Raw genomic sequence first — 23,325 nt, 5'->3', positions numbered from 1 at the left:
ATTTGAAATTACTTCACGTGCTACTTAATGTATTATTATTATTATTATTAACATTATTATTATTATTATTATTATTATTATTATTATACCATCTATGGTGGTAAATTTAAGTGCAGCAGAGTTGAGTGTTTGGACACGGTCTGCCTGTACAGTGATGTCAGCCTCCTGTAAAGTGTGTTTTTGCAGCAGGTCCTCCACCTCCAGCAGGTGTTTACCAAAGTCTTTAGAGAGCAGTTTCATCTGCAGAATATACAAATTTTAAACCAAGATAATCACAGCATTCTACAGCTAAAAGACACGACACAATAGGCAAAACAATATATGCTATTTGTGGTAGCAATTAAATAGACAATGGTAAATATTAAATCCAACTATTTCATAAAACTAAATTGCTATCATATTACAGAATGCTTAACTCAGGAAGTAGAAGAAGAGAAGTCTTAGTATAATGTAAGTTGTGTCTTTCTACCACAAAAATAAAAGCAATTTAAAAAAAAGGTTAACTGACATTTAAACATTTTTTTTAAAGAATGTTATTTGTCTCACACCTGCATCTCCTCCATCCAATCAATCATGTAGACCATTTCCTGAAATGTTTTTTGCAGCGCCAGGTTTTTCTCCAGCCGTGTTTTTCGAGCTGTCACAAGTTCTTTGAGCAGATCCCATTGTTTTAGGATGTTGTCTTTCCGAGCCATGATGCGTCTGATGTCGTAATATCCTTCGCTCTCCATCTCCATGGCCAGTTCCACCAATGCACCCATGCGCTCCTCATATGACGAGATGTCAGCCTCGATCGCCTCGTGCTTCTTCATCGCTGCCTCCACGGCTGGCAGGTCATATCCAAAATTGTCCTGAAAAAAAATGCATGAAAAAATTCAAAAATACTATCTGAATTATTGAATTTTGTGGTGGGATCCCTGTACAATAAAGCTTAATCATTCTCAGGTTTAATACTCACAATAGCGCAAATTCTATATCGACATTATGACTGGAGAATTATTATATGACTGCTTTGCTAAATTAAAAATCCCTGTAATTGAAATAAAAATTACATTTACATCTCTATGGTCACAGCTTCTCCTGACAATGCTGCACAGGTACCAGTGTTAATCCAAATTGGGGTGAATAGAACAACCAATAAAATAAATGACCAGCCCATAAACCTATTATATTGTTACAGAAAGAATACTGATCTACCTGAGAAACAAGCCGCTGGTTTTCATTAAGCCATGCCTGCCTCATGGTGGTTTTGTGATCAAACCGCTGAGCAAGCAGCTCTAGTTTCTCCTGACGTATCAGCTCTTTCCTTAAAGCCACACCTCTTTCATGCTCTGCTTTCTCTAGCCTCTCCCATGCCTTTAACAGAAAACACATATCCACTGTAAAAGAATGTTAACAAACATATAATATTTAAACGCTATCTACATGAGTGGGACTGCATTTTTAGACAAGGTTTTAGCTTTAACCATATTCCATGAATTTTTACAGACACACAGACATGCACACATACAAAAAGTTGCAGGGTACAGCCGGTATCAATGGGCTAGCAGGACAAAGACACACACACACACATACACACACACACACACACACACAAACACAAAAACACACACACAAACACACTCACAGGGTTGGCCAGTATTGATAATACATGTATTTTAAATATTAAGTAGGATTGTGTCATTTGTATTTGAAAATGGCTTCATATTTAATATATAAATACTTTAGTGTTTTGTATTTTCTGTAGTTTTAAAATACTGTAAAAGACTTATTAAGAAGTCTACATGATGACATCATTAAAATACAGCCTCTGATTGGTCCCTAAGCAGTAGTGTTGAGATCAGAACAGAAAATTGTTCCATATGAAAAAAGTTGGTGAAAGTAGAAAAAGTGCAGGCCGCCAGCTTTTAAATAGGTGTTCAATGATTGATAAATAAATATTTAATTGCCAAATATTGCACCTTAATTGAAGTAGCTCTTTAGTAGGATCATGATTTTGCATCCCATTGCATGAATGACTGCCTGACACATAATATATTACTATATTTATGATGAACAAATATAACTAATGATTTGTTAAATATAATCAAATTATTAATTAGTTGGAAATCAGTTGCTATGAATGCATGTGCCATTAATTGTCTTCTTATGAATGACTTGCTTGTCACTGAGTCGGTGTTGCTGATGCAAAGTAGCCCTTCGTTACCAAACTAAATTAGGATACAATTATGAGTCATTGGCAAACTGTTAAAAAATAAACTGTGGGTTACTTTAAAACCTTAATCTGAGAGATCACAGGGAATATGTAATTCAAATTTGTATCTATTAACTGGTTGCATATGTTAGATTTATTGCATGACAGGGCCAGAAAAAAAGCTGTTGCTATCAAACATACTTTTTTTGACTTAATAAACAGAGTCAGTGTAATTGTAAAGCAGATCGAAAAGGCCAAGGTTTTTAAAGAAATTCCATGCATTCAAATATTTTTTGGTATTTTTAAAATACAAAAATACAGTACCGTAGTTTTTTTTGATACATGGTTTGGCTGATACACTTAAAGTTAAAGTATTTGGTATTTTATTTTAAAATACATTTTGATGCATCATTGCCCAGCCCTGCACACACACACACACACACACACACACACACACACACACACACACACACACACACACACACTAGACAGACAGACAGACAGACAGACAGACAGACAGACAGACAGACAGACAGATAGATAGATAGATAGATAGATAGATAGATAGATAGATAGATAGATAGATAGATAACTACTATAGCTTCCTATCTGCCTTTAAGTGTGTGTTTGTGTAATATTCCATTACTATTATTATTATCATCCACAACGCATAACGTATTGCTAAACACTACTGGGTAAAATTTGTCAAACTACTGACAGATATAGATTTCTTATGCCCCTAATGTCACAAATATAACCAATATCATCAGTCACCACTGATCAGCCGTTCTACCTTGTTGATGTCAGAAATGAGCTTTCCATCATGAGGCACATATGGCTTCTGGTTGTTGGCTCTGAGTTTGCTTTGGATGGTAAAAAGAAGCACCTCAAGATTCCCTTTTTCCTGGAACCTGCCAGAAAAAAGCACACACAATAATTATATTTCACAAAGATTTTTTCCAAATAAAATATACATAACTTCAAGCTACACAAGTATTAGATAAGCATACAAGTCTTTTGATACTAATGTGTTAGAATATTAGTATTAGTATTGTAATATTATCTCTGTGAGCAACAGTATGGTTTCATGCCGAGGAAGAGCACCACAGACGCATTATTTGCTTTGAGAATGTTGATGGAGAAGTATAGAGAAGGTCAGAAGGAGCTGCATTGTGTGTTTGTGGATTTAGAGAAAGCGTACAACAGGGTGGAGAGAGGAATTGTGGTATTGTATGAGGAAGTCAGGTGTGTCAGAGAAGTATGTGAGGGTGGTGTAGGACATGTATGAGGACAGTGTGACAGCAGTGAAGTGTGCAGTAGGAACAACAGACTGGTTCAGGGTAAAGGTTGGACTGCATCAAAAATCGGCTCTGAGCCCTTTGCTGTTTGCAGTGGTGATGGACAGGTTGACGGACGAGGTCAGACAGGAGTCTCCATGAACTCCATGAAACTGATGTTCGCGGATGATATTATGATTTGTGGTGAGAGTAGGGAGCAGGTTGAGAAGAGCCTGGTGAGGTAGAGGTGCACACTGGAGAGAAGGAGAATGAAAGTCAGTAGAGTATAACAGAGTACATGTGTGTGAATGAGAGGAAAGGCAGTGGAGTGGTGCGGTTGCAGGGAGAAGAGGTGGAGAAGGTGGAGGAGTTCAGGTACTTGGGGTCAACAGTGCAAAGTAATGGAGAGTTTGTTAGAGAAGTGAAGAAAAGAGTGCAGGCAGGGTGGAGTGGGTGGAGAAGAGTGATAGCAGGAGTGATTTGTGATAGAAGAGTATCTGCAAGACTAAAAGGGAAAGTTTATAGGACTGTGGTGAGACCTGAGATGTTGTATAGTTTAGAGACAGTGGCATTGAGTAAAAGACAAGAGGTGGAGCTGGAGGTGGAAGAGCTGAAGATGCCCTAGATTTTCATTAGGAGTAACGAGGATGGATAGGATTGGAAATTAGTTTATTTGAAGGAGCGCACATGTAGGAAGTTTTTGAGGGGCAGTGAGAAACACGATTGAGATGGTTTGGACATGTACAGATTAGGGACATGGGCTATATCGATAGGAGAATGCTGAGGATGGAGCCACCAGGCAGGAGGAAAAGAAGAAGGGCAAGGACTCAGTAAATCCAAGATAAATGTTAATATTAGATGCTAGACAAAATGGCACTAGCTGATGAATGGGAATATACTAATGGTAAATGTTAACATGCATATTGAGATAAGCATGATAATTACTAATGCTATTCATTGAAAAGCATGATAACACTGGTGATGCCTAAGCTCTAGCTTTAGTGTTTTGCATACTTTATAGGCTTTTCAATGGTGCAGTAGGTTGTGAAGGCCTGTAGCTGCTGTTGTACTCCTGTTAGAGAGTTAGCAAACTTTTGGTTGCTAATAATACTGATGTTTTTTTCAATCCACTCCAGCAGATCTGAGGCCAGAGCTTCATAACGCTGAATAATCTTCTCGGCTTCTATGGCGTTATCCAAAACCTACAGCAAAAAGACAATTGTGACATTGAATGATGATCATTTTATTACTATTTTGTATTATTATTTATAAATTAATAGATTCTGCATTTTCAAACATATTTTGTCCAACATATTTGTGACATGCATGCATACATACATACATACATACATACATAGACAAAGGTTTATGGACACCTGACCATAAGATTCATATTTGCTTTTTAAACATCCCATTAAACATTTGTCCCATTTGCTGTTATAACCTTCTGGGAAAATGTTCACTAGCCTGTGCTCATCCAACCATAAGGATGTTAAAAAAGTCAGATACTGATGTAAGGTAAGAAAGACTGGGGTGCAGTAATCGTTTCAATTCATTCCAAAGTTGTTTAATGGGGTTGAGTTCAGAGCTCTTTAGCAGGCCACTGAAGATCTTCCAACCCATATAAAACTATATTTGTGGAGCTTGCTTTATGCACATACGCATTTTCATGCTAGAACAGGTTTAAGTCTCCTAGTTTAAATAAAAGGAACATGTAATTCTATTGCATTCAAATACATACTCTATTATACAACTGTATGCCTCCAACTTAGTGGTAAAATTTTGGGAAAGAACTAGACATGGCTGGAAAAGTCAGGTGTTCCAATACTTTCATCCATATAGTGTATTTATTTCATGTAAAATAAAAATAAATACATAGGATATTATTTCTCTCACCTTTCCAATTCGTTTGCCCTCTACAATAAGAGCTTTCATTTTTGAGAAGTAGTGGTAGTAAGACACAACGTATGTTATAATAGACTTTTCATCCGGATTCTCAGTGTTCACATCTGAGACATAAATTGTTTTAATTATTAAGAAGTAAAATAAATAAAAAATGTCACAATGTTTTTAATGACAATATACTGTATTTGGTGGATTATAATAGGTAGATAATCATACTGTACCCTCTGGATCAAGAAGTTTAGTAAGTCCGAGACTCTGCTCAGCAATATTAAAGGCTTGCTGCAGATTGTGTGTGGCATTCGATCTGGTCAGCTTGTGAAATTCAATCAAATCAGGCCTGAAACATAAATATTACATCAAATTTAAAATTTTATGAGTAAAAGAAAAGCATTTATGTGGTTGCACTAAATATAAAATATTTATTAGAAAAAAACGTATCAAATACTTATCATGATCATTTACAACATATCCAGTATTATGCAATACTGCAATACTTTCATGTTGGTACAAATGTACAATATAAATACAAATATACAAACCACTGTATTGGGCCAAAAAAATGAATTGCATGTTTGTGAAAACCTTATAAATTGGATAATTATTACACTCACTGTTGACAGTTACAGGCCAAAAGCTACAGTTAAGGTTCACATCAAATACTAGAATTATGAAAACCTATGATCCCTCTAACTTTAACAATGGCATAGATGTTGGTACCAGATAGGCTGGTTTGAGTATTTCATAAACTGCTGATCTCCTGGGATTATCACACACAACAGCCATATCGTTTACATTAGGTTTGAAACGCTTCCTCGAGTTATCCGAGTAATTCGATTACAAAAAAATGTGTTTCCCACGGACCATTATTACTGACGCACCACCCGCTAAACTCTGGATTATTGAAATTACTCGATTAATCAATTTAATAATCATCAGATTAATCGATTACTAAAAATGACGATAGCAGTAGCCCTAGTTTACACAGAATTATATTTCAAAAATTAATAAAACAGGGAGAGTTTGCAGGCTGAAACACCCTCTTAGACAGATCAGAGGACATAATAAAACTGGTCTGAGCCTACAGAAATTCAAATAAGCACTGTGGTAAGGAGAAATGCATCTTAAAATGAACATCACATTAAAAAGGTAAATAAACATATTGGTGTCAACTTCTATCAGCCAAGCCCAGGAATCTGAACCTATATTAAGCACATGTTTTCTGAAGCAGGACAATTAAATCCTGCTAGAAGACCAGTTTTATTTGATTTATAATCTGCAAAATTTTGGGAAGTCTATGAACCCATGAATGCCTCAGTTTCCTGGTCATGGCTGACATGAATGAAACCTAATAGGATCTGCAGCACAAATTTCTGTGACTGCTAAGAAGCTTTTCTGTTAATCATAGTTGTGAGAACTGTTTCTACGACCTCTATTCTCAAAAAGGTGTAACTACATAAATGTGTTGGTGTACAGATGTTCCTGTATTAATGGGGTCTGAGAGTTTTGTTTTGTCCATAAAACAGTGTCTTACATGGGATAAGCATGTGTTTTTCTGACCTGTGTCGATGTATAAGGGCGTTGAAAGCCAATCCATCCCTCCAGCATGTGGTGAAATTGTGAATGTTTACTTCAGGATACCTGAAGAACACATACAAAATGCATTTGGTTATTCATAATACTAGTTTATTATATCAATAATTATTAAATACTAGACTTCATACATTCTCACTGTTTTTACTCATGTGTCACTCATGTGAAACCAGTTGCTTGTTCACTTTTGCTGTTCCTATTGTGTAAAAGTGTACAAACATTCACAATTTTTTCTTAAAAGGTTAGTCATCATTTATTTATTTATTTTTTTGCCATACCTGATGCAGGCTATAAAGGTGATACCAAGCTCATAAGTGAAACCAGGATTGAAAAAGCAGGCAGAGATCTACAGTAATTGTTTAATTATTGCAAATTTTGCTGACCAATTATTTGGCACTTATATTTAATTTTTAATATTTTGCAATTTTGGCTTGGCCCACTTTTTCCAATAGTGTATGCTGTGTGACCATTCAAATGATATTTGTCCCTGTACATACAATATACAAATTAACATTTAAATTAAACATATTTTCTTAGCATATGCAGTCATGAATCTGGCCCAAAGTTGTTGTTGTTTCTTAAACTTTTATTTAACCTCTGTCTCCTGTGGTCTAGACTACTTTTAAACCAGGTAGTGTAAGTCCAATGACTACTGTATAATCACTGTTACAAGTTTATAGTATAAAAGTTACAATTTTGATCTGGTTTCGCACAAAAGTGTCTTTGGTAACATCTATCATCTGTCAATTGTTTTTGAGGTCTGTTTTGAACTACTTCTGTTTTCCCTTTAAAATGCAAATTTATATTAATTGGCTAATTGGTTACTGTTTGGATAAAAAAAAATTCTACCACACCACTAGTTAGTACTTTCTTAAATAATAAAAATGTTAAGTACTCCCAGGTTCCAGAAACAGCTGAATACTTCTCTACATTGAATATTAGAATAGGACTCTGTTAAAAAAGAAGTGGAATATGACAGCAAATAGTGATCTTAACTTCATTTATTTAAACATTCACTCTGAGCAGTACAGCAGTCCCACAGAGACTTAAGTGGACCTACTTTAATTTTCTATGATAACTTATACATAGATTTCCCCATGAGGAAAAAGAGTCTCACCCTGCTGTTTTCATCTGGCACCACAGTAACAGCGCATCTTTAGCCGAGCGAGTCTCCCTGTTGTCCTCTGTCTCAATTTTAATCACTTGGATCTGTCAAGCAAATCAGGATCACAATAAACAGCATTTTTAAACTTGTGGAATTCATTACATCTCACTAAACACCTTAAAATGCTCTTTCAAACCAAAACAATATGTTGTCTGCTCATGACCCTGCCATGGCAGCCGAATCACATGCTATAGATATAGAAATTTGTAAAAAGTAATTATCACTATCATGTGCAAGCTAGTGATACATCTTATTGTTTTTTTCTTTGTATCTCTTTACTATTTTTGTCATGACCTCAGCCTGAGATGCTTTTTAGATTCAGGACTAATAATAATAATGCGAACTTCATTTTCCAAAGAATGGATAAAGCTAATCACAAGAGCATATACTGTACAATTTTTATTACCAGATTATGCCTATATAGTATACATGCAAGAAAACTGGCCTGTAGAAACAACAGAAAGCAAGACATTATGTAATGCATTTATACCACTAAAAACATTAAAATAAATACTGTTTCAATAAAAGAGTTCAAAGTGTAAATTTAAGTAAACCAGTGATATACCAAATATCAAAAATCTGAATGTTAATAAAGAACCTTGAATATTAACACCGTCTTATTTTAAAAATAATCCCTAATGTTAGTACCTCTGAAGTGCTTCTTTTCTGCCTTTTTTCCTCTTTCTCTTCCCTCTGTGTCCCTTCATCTCTTTCTCCATCTTTTCTTTTCTTGTTTGTCTCTCTCTCTCTCTGTCTGTCTTTCTCAGCCTTTCCCTCTCTATGCTGCAGTGTTTAAGCTTGACCTGCTGACTGAGCAGAGAAACTGAACCACTGCTCAGAAGGGGAGGGGACAGTGAAAGAAACGGAGACAGAGAAGCTAGCTTAGAATTAAATAAAGGGGCAGAATAAACAAGGCAGAGATGGAGAGAAAAAAAGAAACAAAAAATGGGGGGGGTGGGGGTGGGGGGCAATGTTTTTCATCTTCAGGAATCTGTTGTTCTGTTTTCTGCAATTCCCAAAGTTGCCGACTGCATCTACAATGCTCATGTTTCTCACAACTCCTTTTGCTGTTTCCAGTCACCTGGTTACTAATAAAACTCTGTTCATATTCACACTCCTGCCTTTTAATAAACCAGTCTTTCAGTGTTACTTTACAAATTCTCCCTCCAGCAGTGTTTCTGAATATTGTCTACCTGCCTTATTATTTCAGCTCCATTTGCCCGAATGGTGTAGAACAAGCATTCTAATTGATTGTCAATTATAAACCTATTCTCTTATTTAATACATTATATAATTTTCTATTCAACTGAAAACTTCAAGAATGGATGCACGCTTTCTTCCATATGCATGCAACACACAAACGCACACACTCATACACACACAAATGCACCGAGCAACGGTGGATCACACAGGCTCAGCAGGAATCAGAATGGCATCCAGAGATCAAATGGCTCCAGCAGACACCTCTACCTTACACCCTAGAACCTAGATCAAACACAAACACTGATACACAAATATGACTACAACATACTGCACTGAGAATAAACTAAGCCTACAAAATCTGTTCAGATTTCGTTTCAAATTGCAGATCTGTGGCCTAACAAGATAATGTAATAATCTCCAACATTTTTTTTTACTGTGAATGAATCTAAATGAGTACACATTACAAACTGGCATAAAGTACATGGTTTGTATAATATGTTTATTACAATCAAATATTAAAATTATGAAATAAAAAGGAAAACTACCATAATACGTTCAGTACTGTGTTATAAAGATCGTATAATAAATATGTATCATATAATTAATTTATACAGAGCATAATGAAATTCTGTAAATATGCCTAGAAAACCATAGGGGCCATCAAAATTGTTTCTGTTTCTGTATGTAAACCTAAGCAGTCTTAATTTTCTTTTTTCAATTTGTCTGAAAGGGTCTATTAATTCATTTAACTTTTGTTCAATTACATCTAATACTTCATGTTTATGGAAAATTAGTGTTTCGGACCTGAAAACTAAGCTAAAAAAATTTACTGTACCTAACTGTGTTCAGTGCTACCTGTTGATCGCTGCAATGTTCACTAAGTATTTTCCATCATATTGTATGCTTTATAAACAATATTATCTGTTGCCTGCTAAAAGTTCTGTTTGCTCCAATGATGCATCATGGAACAGGTTTCCATTGTTTCATTTGTTTTTTTGTTGGAAAATACAAGGCATCATCCACTTTCTTTTACTGTAATACATCTGTTTGTGAGCAGTTATTTAAACTTAAATGTTATTTAGAATATTACAAAAGCACAAACCTGTCAATGCACAAATGATGAAAAACATTAAATCTCAACAAGTCCGTTAGGGTATCAGCTTTATTTCCATAAACGATCATTTGAAAATAATAGTAGAGCTGTGATGTCTAGACTCAGGTCTGTGCTTAGTGATGGCCACATCAATACTTTCACTTTGTTGTGTTTAAGACATTTTGTTACAACTTTGAAGGTGTTGACAAGATCAGTGTACTGCTGGAAGGCGGGAGTTTTAACTTTCTGCTTTTGGCTTCATACCTTGCTTCAGTATTTCTAGAAAATCTTACTAGAAATTGTTCTTTGTTTTGCAAATCTATATATTTCAGTCTGTTTTTTTTATTTCAGTGTTGGGATAGGGGCTTTGTCTGGGGTTTTAGGTAAACCTTTTAGTGCAAAGATTTGTTAACTGCTCAGCTGTGTAAGTAAGATAACTGTAAATCGCTCTGAATAAGGGCATCTTCCAAATGCTATAAATGTGACATTTGATTATACACAGCTACAGTACATACAATCACTTTTATATCTAAACATCTGATTTTGGCCAGGTAAAGAATAAGTCATGCACTGCAGAATGCAAGACCTCTGCTGATGTTTTCCTACCTGGAAGCGAAGGATAATGGTCCAGATGAGGCCGAGTGTAAGACGATGGTTGCCATCAACAATATCATGAGAGCCAACGTTCTCCAGATGAACTCTCTGCTCTTTAAGGAACTGCAAGGCTTTATCCACATTCTCCAGACAATGTATTCGCATTCTGCCTCTTGTGGGTCGGGGCTTGGGATAAAAAATAGAATAAGTTGGTAGAAAAAATAGAGAAAAACAGAAAGTTAGAATAAAAAATAATTACAAAATTAAAAATATACAATACCGTGCAGAAGTCTTAGATACATGCAAAATAATGCTGTGAATTAAGGATGCCCTCTAATTACATTTTATATTTATATTTAAAATAAAATAAAGTGAGTAGTCTCTTGTACAGATTGTGATTGATCCAGAATTAAGCTGGTAACTGAGCACCTAGCAGAATCTATCACAGGTCTTCTGAAATCACATGTACATTTTTTGCATGTAAAACCCATCAACTTTTATTACGGAAGCGCTTTTTGATCCACAATTATTTTTCTGTAACTTAAAAAAAAGATAGGAAAGTAATGTTTAAAAAAAATTATTCCATCTAAATCCACAATCCTATCACATAAACATCTCTGGCAAAATTTGTACTTGAAGCTTCACAGTGCCATATTGTGTATACCATTGGCCTCTAATTAAGCCTCTGGGCTATAATGAGTTGATTTTAAAATATGTCTAATTAATAATTAGTAATAATTAATAAGTCTAATTAAGTAAACTGAATAATGCCAGTCATAATGAACATTAGACATAAGGACATATTCATGAGAAAATAAACTCTGATCATAATTTTAATTGCAGTTTGGAAAAATTATGAAACATATATACATATATATATATTTGCAATTCAAACATAATTTGGATATCCAAAATGCCATTTCATGTTAAAAAGACTATTCTCTGCAAAAATCTATCTATTTTTTAAATGCAACACGCAATGGATCATACTGACCCTGAATAAAAGGTAAGAAATAAAAAGTAATCCAATAGTTTTTAAGATAATTAAAGGAAGCTTTTAAACCAACCAGAAGTTCTCCTGAAAGCACTTCCAGTAGCCTGGTGAGCATGTAACCATCTCTCAGGTCATTATACAGATCAGAGATGCGGCAAGAGACGCGAGCCAGGTGAGAGTTCACCCACTTAGTGAAGGTTTTCTTCTGCACTGCATCCCTTTCATCTAGACAAAAAACAGATATTGCAACATAAGAGAACAACCTACTTGTTATTACGTCAATAAAACAAATTTAATGCAAAGTCTACAAGCCTGTGAAATCTTGAGCTTAGATCTGCTAATATTATTATAACAAGACATGTAATTTAAAGAATTAAAACCTAATTTATCATTGTCCATTTTCATGAAGGTACTGTGTTCATTCTTTATTTCTAATATGATTTTTTTTACCAGGTTACTAAAGATGAATGAAGACAAAGTTAGACCAAGATGTCCAAACATTTTTCTCTCAGGGCCATGGGCCAAAAATAAAAGTTACACTAGCAATTACACCAAGCATTATATTAAAATATATTTCACTCATTTATGATTTCATAATATTTAAAATGAATTAAATAAATAGAAATCATTACTCAACAATCTGCTTAACTAATGCAGTTTTAATTTCTTTAAGTTCTAGTTATAGTCCAATACAATTTGCATTAAAATACAAATCCAGCTATTCAGTGACCTCTAATAAGAGACATGAAGCCTCAAAAGTTTGTATATATGGTTTTGGCATCTCTGAGTTAAGAGTATTTGTCTAGCTATGTTATGTTAGCTAGTTAAGGCTAGCTACAGCAAACCAAACCACTTCTAATGATAAATGTTCGCTGTTAATATGAAAAGGAAATGTAAGCATAAAGCATTGTAGCTATCATCCAAGGGTTTTATTTTGAACATACAGTTTACTAAAGAAACCAATCCCATAAATCTGTTACAAACTCTAGAATTTAACTGTACTAAAGCTGATAAAGCTGAATGTAATTAAATATTTTTCTTCCCACCTGCTAATGCTTTGATGCGTGAGCATTCAAACAGTTTAGCACTAGTGGTTTCACTTTCCCAGAATCCTGTGCTGCTGGGCCGGTTGTTGTTGTTTAATTGTCTCTGGGCTTCGGCATTGTCCAGATCCGTAGCGGCACTGGCCATTATGCCTGTTTTCCAAAAAACCCTGTAAGAATGCACAAAATAACTTTGACAACACACAGACCAGAACTAATTCTTATATAAGACAATATTATTTACTGTCCCAGTAAACTGAAATCTTCATAAAACTGTAAACAAGGACATTCTTTACAATTTAGTGCTTTTAAATTTGTGCCAAGTTTGAGTTATAAAATTGTAAAAGTCAAGTGTCCACATATTTTGGCCATGCCATGTGCTTTCTAAAATGGTTTATTCTGTATATTTTGCTTTTACTATCATTCGGCCCAAAATTTCATATGAGCAGTATGATTTGAAACCTAAATTTTATGGCAGTTAAAATATACTCAAGCTATTACTAATTTGCTAACCAGCATTAGAGAAAGCATATTTATGTCTTCTCAGTATGTCAAGAGGAGAACAGATTACTGGGTTACCAAAGGTCACATCTCAAAACACCATTGGGTAGCAATTTCTGCATGTTTTCTAATGCAATTTAAAAGGCACAATGTTGAATAGCTAAAAATGCAAGCAAAATTTCTATTATGTAATATGGAAGAAAATCAAGGCAATATAAATAAAACTAAACATAAGGATATACTGTAGAACATCAGAACTGTAACAAACATGAACATGTGTACATTCTTGGAACCTTCTGAACAGCCCTGAAAGATATAATTAAATATTTAATTTAATTTAATTATAATAAAAATATTTAATATCACAGGGAAACAAACTAGAAGAGAAAAATATTCCACTTTAATTACATTAGAGGATATCAAATAAAATTACAACCAGGTAACATTTACTTATTTCTCCCCTGCAAAGAGTTTGTAAAAAAGAAATAACAAAATGGTTTATTTAGTATTCATTAATATTTACCTTGTAATTGTTAGATTATTTATTTTTTACTATTATTGGATTTATGTTTTATCTAATGTGTTCTGTATCATGTCACCATTTATTTATATACAGTATTATTATTATTTTTATTGGTATTTTTATTTTAAGTATTTTTAACAAATCTTATCTAATCTAGTATAAAAAATGTATGATAGAAATCAAAATAATCTAAATGTACGTATTCATTTTTACAAGAGGTTAGATCGCATTCCCTTCCCCCAATTCTGAAATACCCAAACTCCCATCCCCCAGTAATCATGACACACACACACACACACACACACACTTTGCTTTGTGCCTCTTCAATATCTGACCTACAACGCCACATGGTAGGTTATATTTGTAATTATTTTAAGTTCACTATGGCAAAACATCATCAATACTACTACTACTACTACTACTACTACAAATAAGAAGAAGAAGAAGAATAAAAATAAGAATAATTAGTAAAAAGTAGAATATTATTTTGAATTATTAGCAGGAATTAGTAAAATTCTTGAATGTACATAACAATGCATCCAAAAAAGAATCTTGATCTTAAAATCTGCTAGTTGAATTTATGATTGTGGTTTCCTGAGCCCAATTTAATATCCAGTATAGAAATTGTTAACACCTGAATTTCCACTTGTGTGCATGAGAATGCAAGCCAAGATTTTTCCAAAAAGTGTTGTTTAATGCAAATATGGTGCAGCCCCTCAATGATATTTCTTGTTATGGCAGAGATGCAGTCAATTAGGTGGCCACTACACTGCCGAAGGAAACCATACATGTTCTCACTACAAAAGTCATTTGAATGTTTGGATCACAATACTTCACCAAAGAACATCTGACTGTTCACATCTTTGCTTTCTTTATCTCACTTGCAATCTGATTACACAAAGCTAGGTGCTAATGCTACGTATTAATACTAGGTGAAAATGGGGCTAGAACAGGGGACAACATTCTGCTGACTTACCTCTTCAAGGTCTCAAGTTCAATTAATTGACACAATGTTGACTCACAAAGTAACATTAGCTTGGGTAGAAACATTGATTCAGGCATAAGGTTATGGCAGGCGAATTAATAATGCAGTGTAAGCTTATGTCCAGAGTATACCACTCCCCAATTCTCTTAAATGCAGTGACTGTTATCTGGAAAGAACATTTTAAAGATATACACTTTACTCATAAACACAACATTAAAGGGTTCAAAAACAAGGACATGTCTGGTACCACCATTTTATCCTCCAGGGCAGTAAAAGACTAGAAATGTAGAGAGATGCCATCCATGTTGCTGTTGTGCAAGGGCTGGTGCATGCATGTTCAGAGGACATAGCGATTTGCAATCATTTAGTAGTCATTTGGGAAAAGTCAAAATCTTATAAATGAGTCAATGCACAAGATTATCCTCAAAGGTGAGCATCATTCGCAAATAAATTCCACATTCATGCATTCAATCCTAATGATCAAACCCTTAGACACAGGCTACCTGGATAAGGGTGCCAAGCCTCCCTGTCTATAACTACTGAAAGCAGCACGGATGTCTGCTAGTTGATGGTGCCTAAGTTCCTTTCTTAAGAGGATGTTTGTAGCAAACAGGGAAGACCCTCTTATTTGATGTAGTTATCCAATGAGAACCATATAACACCTGAATGCTTACCTCAACACATCAGATATGTATTTTTGAAGGTTATTTATTGGTCCCCTCCTGCGCATAGGTACTTTAAAGCAGGTGGCCACCCTGTAGCCTTCGGACGATAAGATGCAAATATAGCATCCTAAAACTTTTGTCTTTGTTTTTGTGATTCAACAGCCTGCCATTTTCTTCTTTAGTAGCAAACCCATAGTATGACCCCTGCACATGGTATTTGTCCATCCGTTGATTTCTAAATTATCAGGCAGGGTGAATTGTACTGATCATACCTGATGATGTATAGAAACCAAGCAGGCACCAGGCTACCCCATATCTGGGCCCAGATGCCTCCACTAGTGTGTTGTCTGCAATCAGTGTCTGTAGATTGAAGCGACTGATGCAATGCATACTAAAGAATAGCAAGCACTGTGAAAGTGTACTGAAAACACAATGCAATAAGGTATGGTTTCACCGGGAACTCGTCCATATATCTGCACTCAGCATTTGGCTAATTCACATATAAGCATATGGTCAAAATCAACTGGGTCCTAACAAAGACATGCATAGATGCTGTCTAAAATTCTTGCAATTTGGCAAATTAAACAGCTCAGTGCATTTGATGCTATAGGGTAAAGTGCACCACCCAAGCCTGCTACAGACACACACATCTTCAAAGCAACAACTTAATTTGTACCAACACTAGATGTACCAAGGGAGGTGGTAGCGTCAGCATTTTTACTCAGGATCAGAAGATTTAGAGTTCATCCCAGCCACATCAGGGTCAGGCTGCCACTCCTGGGTCCTTAAGCAAGGCCCTTGAACCCATAGCTGCTCAGTTGTATGAATGAGGTAAATGTAAGTCTGGATAAGAGCATCTGCCAAATACCGTAAATGTAAATGTACCAAAGCTGGCAAGAGCAGAAACAGAGTCTGCCTCAAACGCTGCTGTTAGGTAAGAACCTACCACATGCAGTTGTACATATAGCATATTCATGTCTATTTAACATAAAGGACAAGGAAGAGTGGCCAATCAACTATAAGTTCTGTTGAAAAATGAAGACCTTCATATTACACAGTCTCAGCTCCCGGATCATTGATTTCCATGGAGCCTTGCCTTCCGCCAAGTCATTCAATTGTCAAGGGTATTTGTTAAGCTCAAGGCCTGTGTGCCAAAAACAGGAAGTTTCCATTCAACCCATGTAAACTTATTGTAATAAAACTGTAATATTGAAATGGCCTGTAGTACAGTATTGCTTACAGTTGACACACTACTGTATGGCTCACATCTCACAAAGCTGAAACACTGGTGAAAATTGATGCCAAACCTCTGTGTTTTATTCAAATACCAATCTTAAAACAGACTACACACTTCTGTTGACTTGTGGCATCCCAATAGCATTAAATCAGCAATTCGTCTTCAAGCAGTAAACCTTCTTTTAGTATAATAAATATTATCACCTAATAGTGTAGAAGTGCGTATTTGTTTGGATATTTCTCTTCCCAGAATTATCTTCTTCAGAACCCAGGATATTTGTATTAATCAATATAATTGTCTGCAATTTGCTAAATAATTTATAAGCCTTTGTTTATGGCCTTGAAATGGCTCACAGAAGTGCTGATGTTGCCCTGGCAGAATCTGAGTTTGACAGCACTGACCTAGCGAGCAACTCAGACTACTTTCTCTGCTTCTTGCTTTTTTTTTAGTCATCATTGGATTTGGGTATTCATGATCAGCAAGCTGTCAAAATTCCACTCAGATCCAAATCTGTCATCTGAGCACACGGTGAAGAGGATGTCCAAGTCAGACACAGCTTCCGGGTGTTGCCAATGCCAAACCAGTGAGTACATAGTAGGTAGCCTGGTTATACATGATTATCTACTCCGTACCAAATGCGTAATAGGAATAATTTAACAAAAGTCTAGGAAATCAGATGGTTCTGAGAGAGAAATGCCACTTCAAATTAAATTAAAGCAGGAATCCAGCTAATAAATAGTAGCCATAACAATTAACAGTGTGTGGTGGTTCAAGGAAGTTCCCCCGATGCAGAGAAAAATGCCTAAATACAAGAACCATCAAGTGACTCAATAAATGCAGGCTAGTATTGCTTACAGGTAAACCAACTCCAGGTTAAATGGGCACTACAGAGATGAGTAGCGTTCCCAAAATAATCAAGAAAATCTCACTCGCCAAAAATAAATTTGAGAAGACAATCTGCAAAATTGAAGGATGGGATATGTATAAACCTGATAGCACTGACAATGTGCTAATCATATAGCAGCACACTATATTTCCACATAGACAAGAAGAAGAAAGGGATTGATTGCTGTATGACAAAAGCATTTATGTTTTTCAAAACAGTTTCTTTGTTTAGTTACTCTGATCTATCTATATATCGAAAAAATAATAATAAATAAAAACCTGCATATATCCATCATTTAAACAATATTTATTAGCCACAGACCAAAATATATTTGATAGATCAGTATGCAGCTGGTGCAGAGAAAAATTGTGGGCTCCACTGACCATGATAATATGGTAGATTATGGTTTGATAATGGTGATACTGATAGACATATTAGAAAGTGCAAATAATGTATTGTGGCATGTAAAATTACTATCTGTGTGTACAACAGAGAGCCACCTTACTTAGATGACGGAAGCTTAAAAACCTTTTAAGCCATTTTGTAAAAAAAGTAATTTAAAAAAATGATCTTATATGTAACTTATATGACATCTAGGTTGATTTACTTTGCAATCGTGCTTTCAGGTACATGAACATCTGTGTGAAAACAAACCAGTGCTGATGTCACCCTCCCCAAAATAAAGGCTTCAGTATGAGGACAGAACACAGTAAGTGTTGAAATTTGTGTTTTTTTATACTCATACACGTGTTTCTTTGTTAAAATATAATAACACAGCAAAACACTGAGGTGTGTGTTTGTACCCAAAATACTTAAAGTTCAACTGCTGGAGAGACAAATCCCTACACTCATGTTTCCTGATTCTGACACACAAAATTTATCCTTGAATGCCTTAAATCAGGACTTCAGGAAGAGGCAAAAATGTGATGTAATCCACCAGGACCTGAACTTCACACCACAGCTTTGCAATACATAGATGGATTTATGAAATATCTCACTTGCCTTTTTAGATGGGAAAATTCTTAAAAATAAACAAATAAATAAATAAATAAATAAAAAGGCTACCTTAAAATACTACTGACAAATCACAGCACGAACTTTCAAGAACAAGGCTTGAAGTTCAAGGGGAATTTAAATAGATATAGTTTATAGGGTATTTTTACACACACACACACACACACACACACACACACACACACACACACAAAATCTATCTGAGTATTAAAATGGATGATGACATCTATGTCCCCCACTATACCACTTACAGTTTTTCACACATACACACTTCAAAGATCCACAGTGAATGTGTTGAAACCACAACTGCCATGTGTAATGCATCTTTTAACTTTTTTTCAAAACATTTTTCCATCTGAGTGTGATACTAAATTATTCAGTATCCATGTAACATTGTCTTAGTCTTTTCTTCCATCACAGGGGCTAAGATCTTTCTCCAAATACCGCGTGCAGAAAGCACTACTTCCGATTCTATTCATTATTTGCTGTTTGTTTGCATGTGCCAATAATCATTTATACAATATATATTTCATTCTTTTTTTTACATTTTATAGTATATTTTTATTGCTATTTTTTGCATGTAATCAATAATCATATGAAGTATGAAAGAAAATCATGAAGGCTGTCACTTCCTCAGTTCCAACAGCTGAGACGCAACCTGTGAAGAATCATCGAGACAAAAAAAAACATATCCTACACGGCATGTTTGGGGTCATTCAACACTGTAACCACTGTGGAAAAGACATAAAAGAAGCTTCCAACTACCAGGTTCACCAGGTTCAAGAAAACTGCATAAACTGACAAAATCAATAAATATTAAATAAGTCTGCATGAAAGCATGAAAAACAACACAACAGTGAAAAAATTATTGACACACACTCTTTCCCTAACCATGATTTAGTCATTTTTCTGAGATTCCACCATCTCAGTTAGTTACATAGATTCATTTCAGTTCAGTTTGCTGTCCTCTGTCTTAACTGATACAGCCTGTAAAAAGGCTACAAAAAATCTAATTACTGTCTCCTTCCCTGTTTTCTGATTTCTATTTTCTGCTTTCGGGAATACCTAGTAAGCATATCGATTGCTTCTAGAGTTTAATGTATTATTTTCTTTTTCATGTAATTGTGTGATTTATTCACCCCTTCTGTATTTAATTATACAGTCTGCTTGTAATAAATGTGGAATTCTGTTGTGCTCTTCAGTTTGATCTTTTGACCAAAATAAAACGTTCATGATGTTGTCAAATGATGTTAATGTCGTTAGTGAACCAAGACATGTTCCAGACAAGTGCTTGTAGTTTGCTGTGTGTCATTTTGCACACTACATGCCAGAAATCTTATGACCATCAATTCAGAACTGTAAAATATATGAATACATATATATAGTCACTCACTCGCCTTAAATTTCTGCATCAAGCTGTTCAGTCACATTACACTGTGATTTGTGATTTCTCACACACTATGACACACTGCTATAAAAAAATGGACAAATGAATTTCAGCTAAAAAAAACATAATAGTGGCCGTCTTGGATGATGGCAGAATTATAAGGTTCTAAATAGTGTATATTAATTAAAATATGTTCTTATTTTATGTCTGCTTATTTTATGGATTTATGGTTATGTATATAAAATAGGATTATTGAACCAAATTAAATTTTAACATTCACATGAACTTTGCATATTGTTAAACTTGCGTGTATAAGGATTACTCTAAAGGTTACCAGATCAGCCTTGCAGTTAAGTACAAAACTAAACCTACTAAATAAATTCTGGAAACTGAATTCATCTTGTTTCCTTGATTTGATTTTGAAACTATGACTTTATGTCTATGTCACTTTATGCTATCACTTTACTCTGTCATGACGAGGACTAAGAAAAACTCAGGTTTCCTGTATAAAATTCAACTGATCAACCAAAACGATTAATATTAACTGCAGTATTCCTTGCATCATATCTGCATGCAGTCACCTACATGAATATTAAAGAAACACTTCCAAACTGATGCTGATCTAAACTGATGCTTTCATACAAAGTACATCATTGTTTTACCATGCTTGATTTGCAAGTGTGCCCTTCTGCAATTGAAATGTGCTTTAATCGATATTGAAACACTGCAGTTTTTTGTGTACAGTGTGTGTGTGCATGAGTGGGTCTTGCCCAGCATACATGTCGACCCAGTTTTTCTATCCTGCATTAAAAGGACACAAGTAATTTTCCCTTCAAGTCGTTCTCTCTTAAAATTGCTCATGATCCGTTATTGGTATTATTATTATTACAACTATTATTATTAATATTATTGATCGTCTACGGGGCTTGCCGAAATTCAGTAACGCTACACTTCACATTGATAAGTTGTACTGCAATAGACACACCCAATTCTGTTCAGGTTCGAACACTAATCCTATAACACACTATAAGGAGTGTTAGCATTTAGCATGCAGCTCTGCTGAGGTAGGTATATTTTTGGGTGTGCATGAATCAAATGAATGAATATGAATGACTACTCATCACTCACTACTTCCAGACTCCAATATGGGTATCCTGCATAGGCCAAAACTGAGCCTTCTATGTGATGATGTTCCATAGCATTTCAGATTGATTGTTCAACATACTGTATAGCAATACTATGTGCAATCTGGGCAGTGTGGCTGTATATTTCAAGGCGAGATCCATGCAAACAAAAAAAGATGCATCTTGAGAAACATCTTTTCATACTACATACATCCTTCAAGCATCTTAAGGAGGGGAAGTTGTTATAGCTATTAAAAAAACCCCATCAAGTCTATTTTCAATAGAAAAACTGATAACATACTATATTTATAATATTAAGATATCAGATTTGGAATATAATCTGGATTTTTATATATAAATCGGATTTATTCCAGGAGGTCAATTTAGCATGTTGGAATATGCGGTGTATTCCTACAGATTTCAACATAGCATCCTGTGATGAGACATGGACAGCAGAAACGGGCCCAGACATGACTGCAGCAGCCTCAATGTAACAACGACCTATAGATAGATGGATGGATGGATGGATGGATGGATGGATGGATGGATGGATGGATGAGCAGGTATATACACACACACACACACACACACACATGCACCCATGCAGACACATCTTGCAGCTCGTAGGGGTCCTTACCTGCAACCCCGGCCCTGGGGGATGCCTGTCTCGCGCTTATAAAAAGCCTGGTGCGGTCAGTGAGGCTGGAAGGAAGCCGCTGCGCTCCGCATCGTTGCAGTGCAAGAAAGACACAGAGCTCTCCACCGGCAAAAAAAAAAGATGCAGCGAGCGCGCGCGAGGACAGCAGGGTGAAGAGGTGCGGTAAAATAAAACGCGTCCGAGTACGTGTGAATGAGTACGGGTTTGCGCGCGCGTGTTTATGTCTGTGTTTGTGCATATGTGTGCGTTTGGTCACGGGATTGGGATAGAAGCCGGTGTAATCGGATATCCAGTTATCCCGCACTGTAGTGTTGTATCGAATAGTAGCTACCGACTCCCCGCTTCGCGATCCCGCCTCCCGAACGCGCTGGGGCGGCGCGCGTGCACGCACACGCGCACACACGCACACACGTGCGTCACTGACTCCCGGTGTTGCGCGAGCACTGACAGCTTGGTTTTCTAAAAAAAATGAAAAAAATACATATGGAAGAGGTTTTGTCTCCTGTCAAAGGGTTCTCATCAGTGCACAGTGAGAGAGATGCAGTGTAATGAAAAACTATCTGTCTGCTCAGTATTTAAGAAGATGCACGTGCGATTTTAATCCAGAGTTCAACTTTAGCTCGAGTTTAATATTTTATCTTGTGCAAGAAATCAGGTAATAGAAATAACCTGATAAACAAAGATGCATTATTTATACCCCTCTATATGATACCCATCTTTTACACCTTTTTTTGGTGTTCATTTAATTGTAAATCAACAGTGTGTTGTATTTTTTATCTCATATCTCAATGTCACATTTAACCCTTCAATTAAAACCTTGTCATATCGTTTGTTTATAGCAAAATATGTCCCTGTTATACAATCTTTTTTTTCTCATAAAATTGAAACATAACTGAAAAATGCTATGACAGATAAAGTATCTCTATTTGAGCTAGGGGAAACATAGATATAAAAGCAGTAATTGATTTGATGTTAAGATTATAATGAATAACAACTGTGTTTTATATATTTATATAAAACACACCGGTTGCACAAGCCAGTGCACTCTTAGTGCCGGTCCCAAGCCTGGATAACTAGGGAGGGTTGTGTTAGGAAGGGCATCAGAAATCAGAAATTCATACCAGATCGGTCAAGGACCGGGTTACCAATGACCGCCACAGGTATCATTAACCAACAGGGTACCGGTGGAAATTGGGCTACTGTTGGCCGAAGGAGAAGAAGAGAGGAGGAAGACGTCTACAGAGACAACAAGGAAAGGAGAAGTGTATGAGAGTGGAGGTTCAGGTT

At 35.6% G+C, this 23,325-nt stretch overlaps 1 protein-coding gene and 1 long non-coding RNA gene across 4 annotated transcripts in view; one reads left to right on the top strand and one right to left on the bottom strand.

Annotated features, from left to right (window-relative positions):
• Positions 1 to 22,466, bottom strand: part of LOC124395659 (spectrin beta chain, non-erythrocytic 4-like) — a 68,569-nt gene extending 46,103 nt beyond the window's left edge. The window contains exons 1-13 of one of the 3 annotated variants that reach the window (XR_006927656.1): positions 22,018 to 22,466; positions 13,062 to 13,228; positions 12,089 to 12,240; positions 11,034 to 11,207; positions 8,084 to 8,175; positions 6,934 to 7,014; positions 5,598 to 5,713; positions 5,368 to 5,480; positions 4,486 to 4,673; positions 2,988 to 3,105; positions 1,198 to 1,356; positions 549 to 851; positions 90 to 240 (exon numbers count right to left, since the gene is read on the bottom strand). Coding sequence is in view for 2 of the 3 variants with exons in the window: in XM_046864363.1 (XP_046720319.1) it covers positions 90 to 240; positions 549 to 851; positions 1,198 to 1,356; positions 2,988 to 3,105; positions 4,486 to 4,673; positions 5,368 to 5,480; positions 5,598 to 5,713; positions 6,934 to 7,014; positions 8,084 to 8,175; positions 11,034 to 11,207; positions 12,089 to 12,240; positions 13,062 to 13,206 (1,792 nt within the window). In the remaining variant the exon portion in view is untranslated. The remainder of the gene's footprint in view (positions 1 to 89; positions 241 to 548; positions 852 to 1,197; positions 1,357 to 2,987; positions 3,106 to 4,485; positions 4,674 to 5,367; positions 5,481 to 5,597; positions 5,714 to 6,933; positions 7,015 to 8,083; positions 8,176 to 11,033; positions 11,208 to 12,088; positions 12,241 to 13,061; positions 13,229 to 22,017) is intronic. The other 2 variants (XM_046864363.1, XM_046864364.1) reach the window with 2 other exon arrangements.
• LOC124395660 lies at positions 14,400 to 18,559 on the top strand. The gene is made up of 3 exons (XR_006927657.1): positions 14,400 to 14,432; positions 17,419 to 17,552; positions 18,482 to 18,559. It is a non-coding gene; the product is annotated as an uncharacterized LOC124395660 (long non-coding RNA).
• Positions 22,467 to 23,325: the final 859 nt, after the last annotated feature.

This window comes from Silurus meridionalis, chromosome 13 (assembly GCF_014805685.1).
Source record: "Silurus meridionalis isolate SWU-2019-XX chromosome 13, ASM1480568v1, whole genome shotgun sequence".
Classification (NCBI taxonomy): domain Eukaryota; kingdom Metazoa; phylum Chordata; class Actinopteri; order Siluriformes; family Siluridae; genus Silurus; species Silurus meridionalis.
The sequence above is the reverse complement of the archived record's forward strand: the minus strand, read 5'-3'. Positions and strand labels throughout refer to the sequence as shown.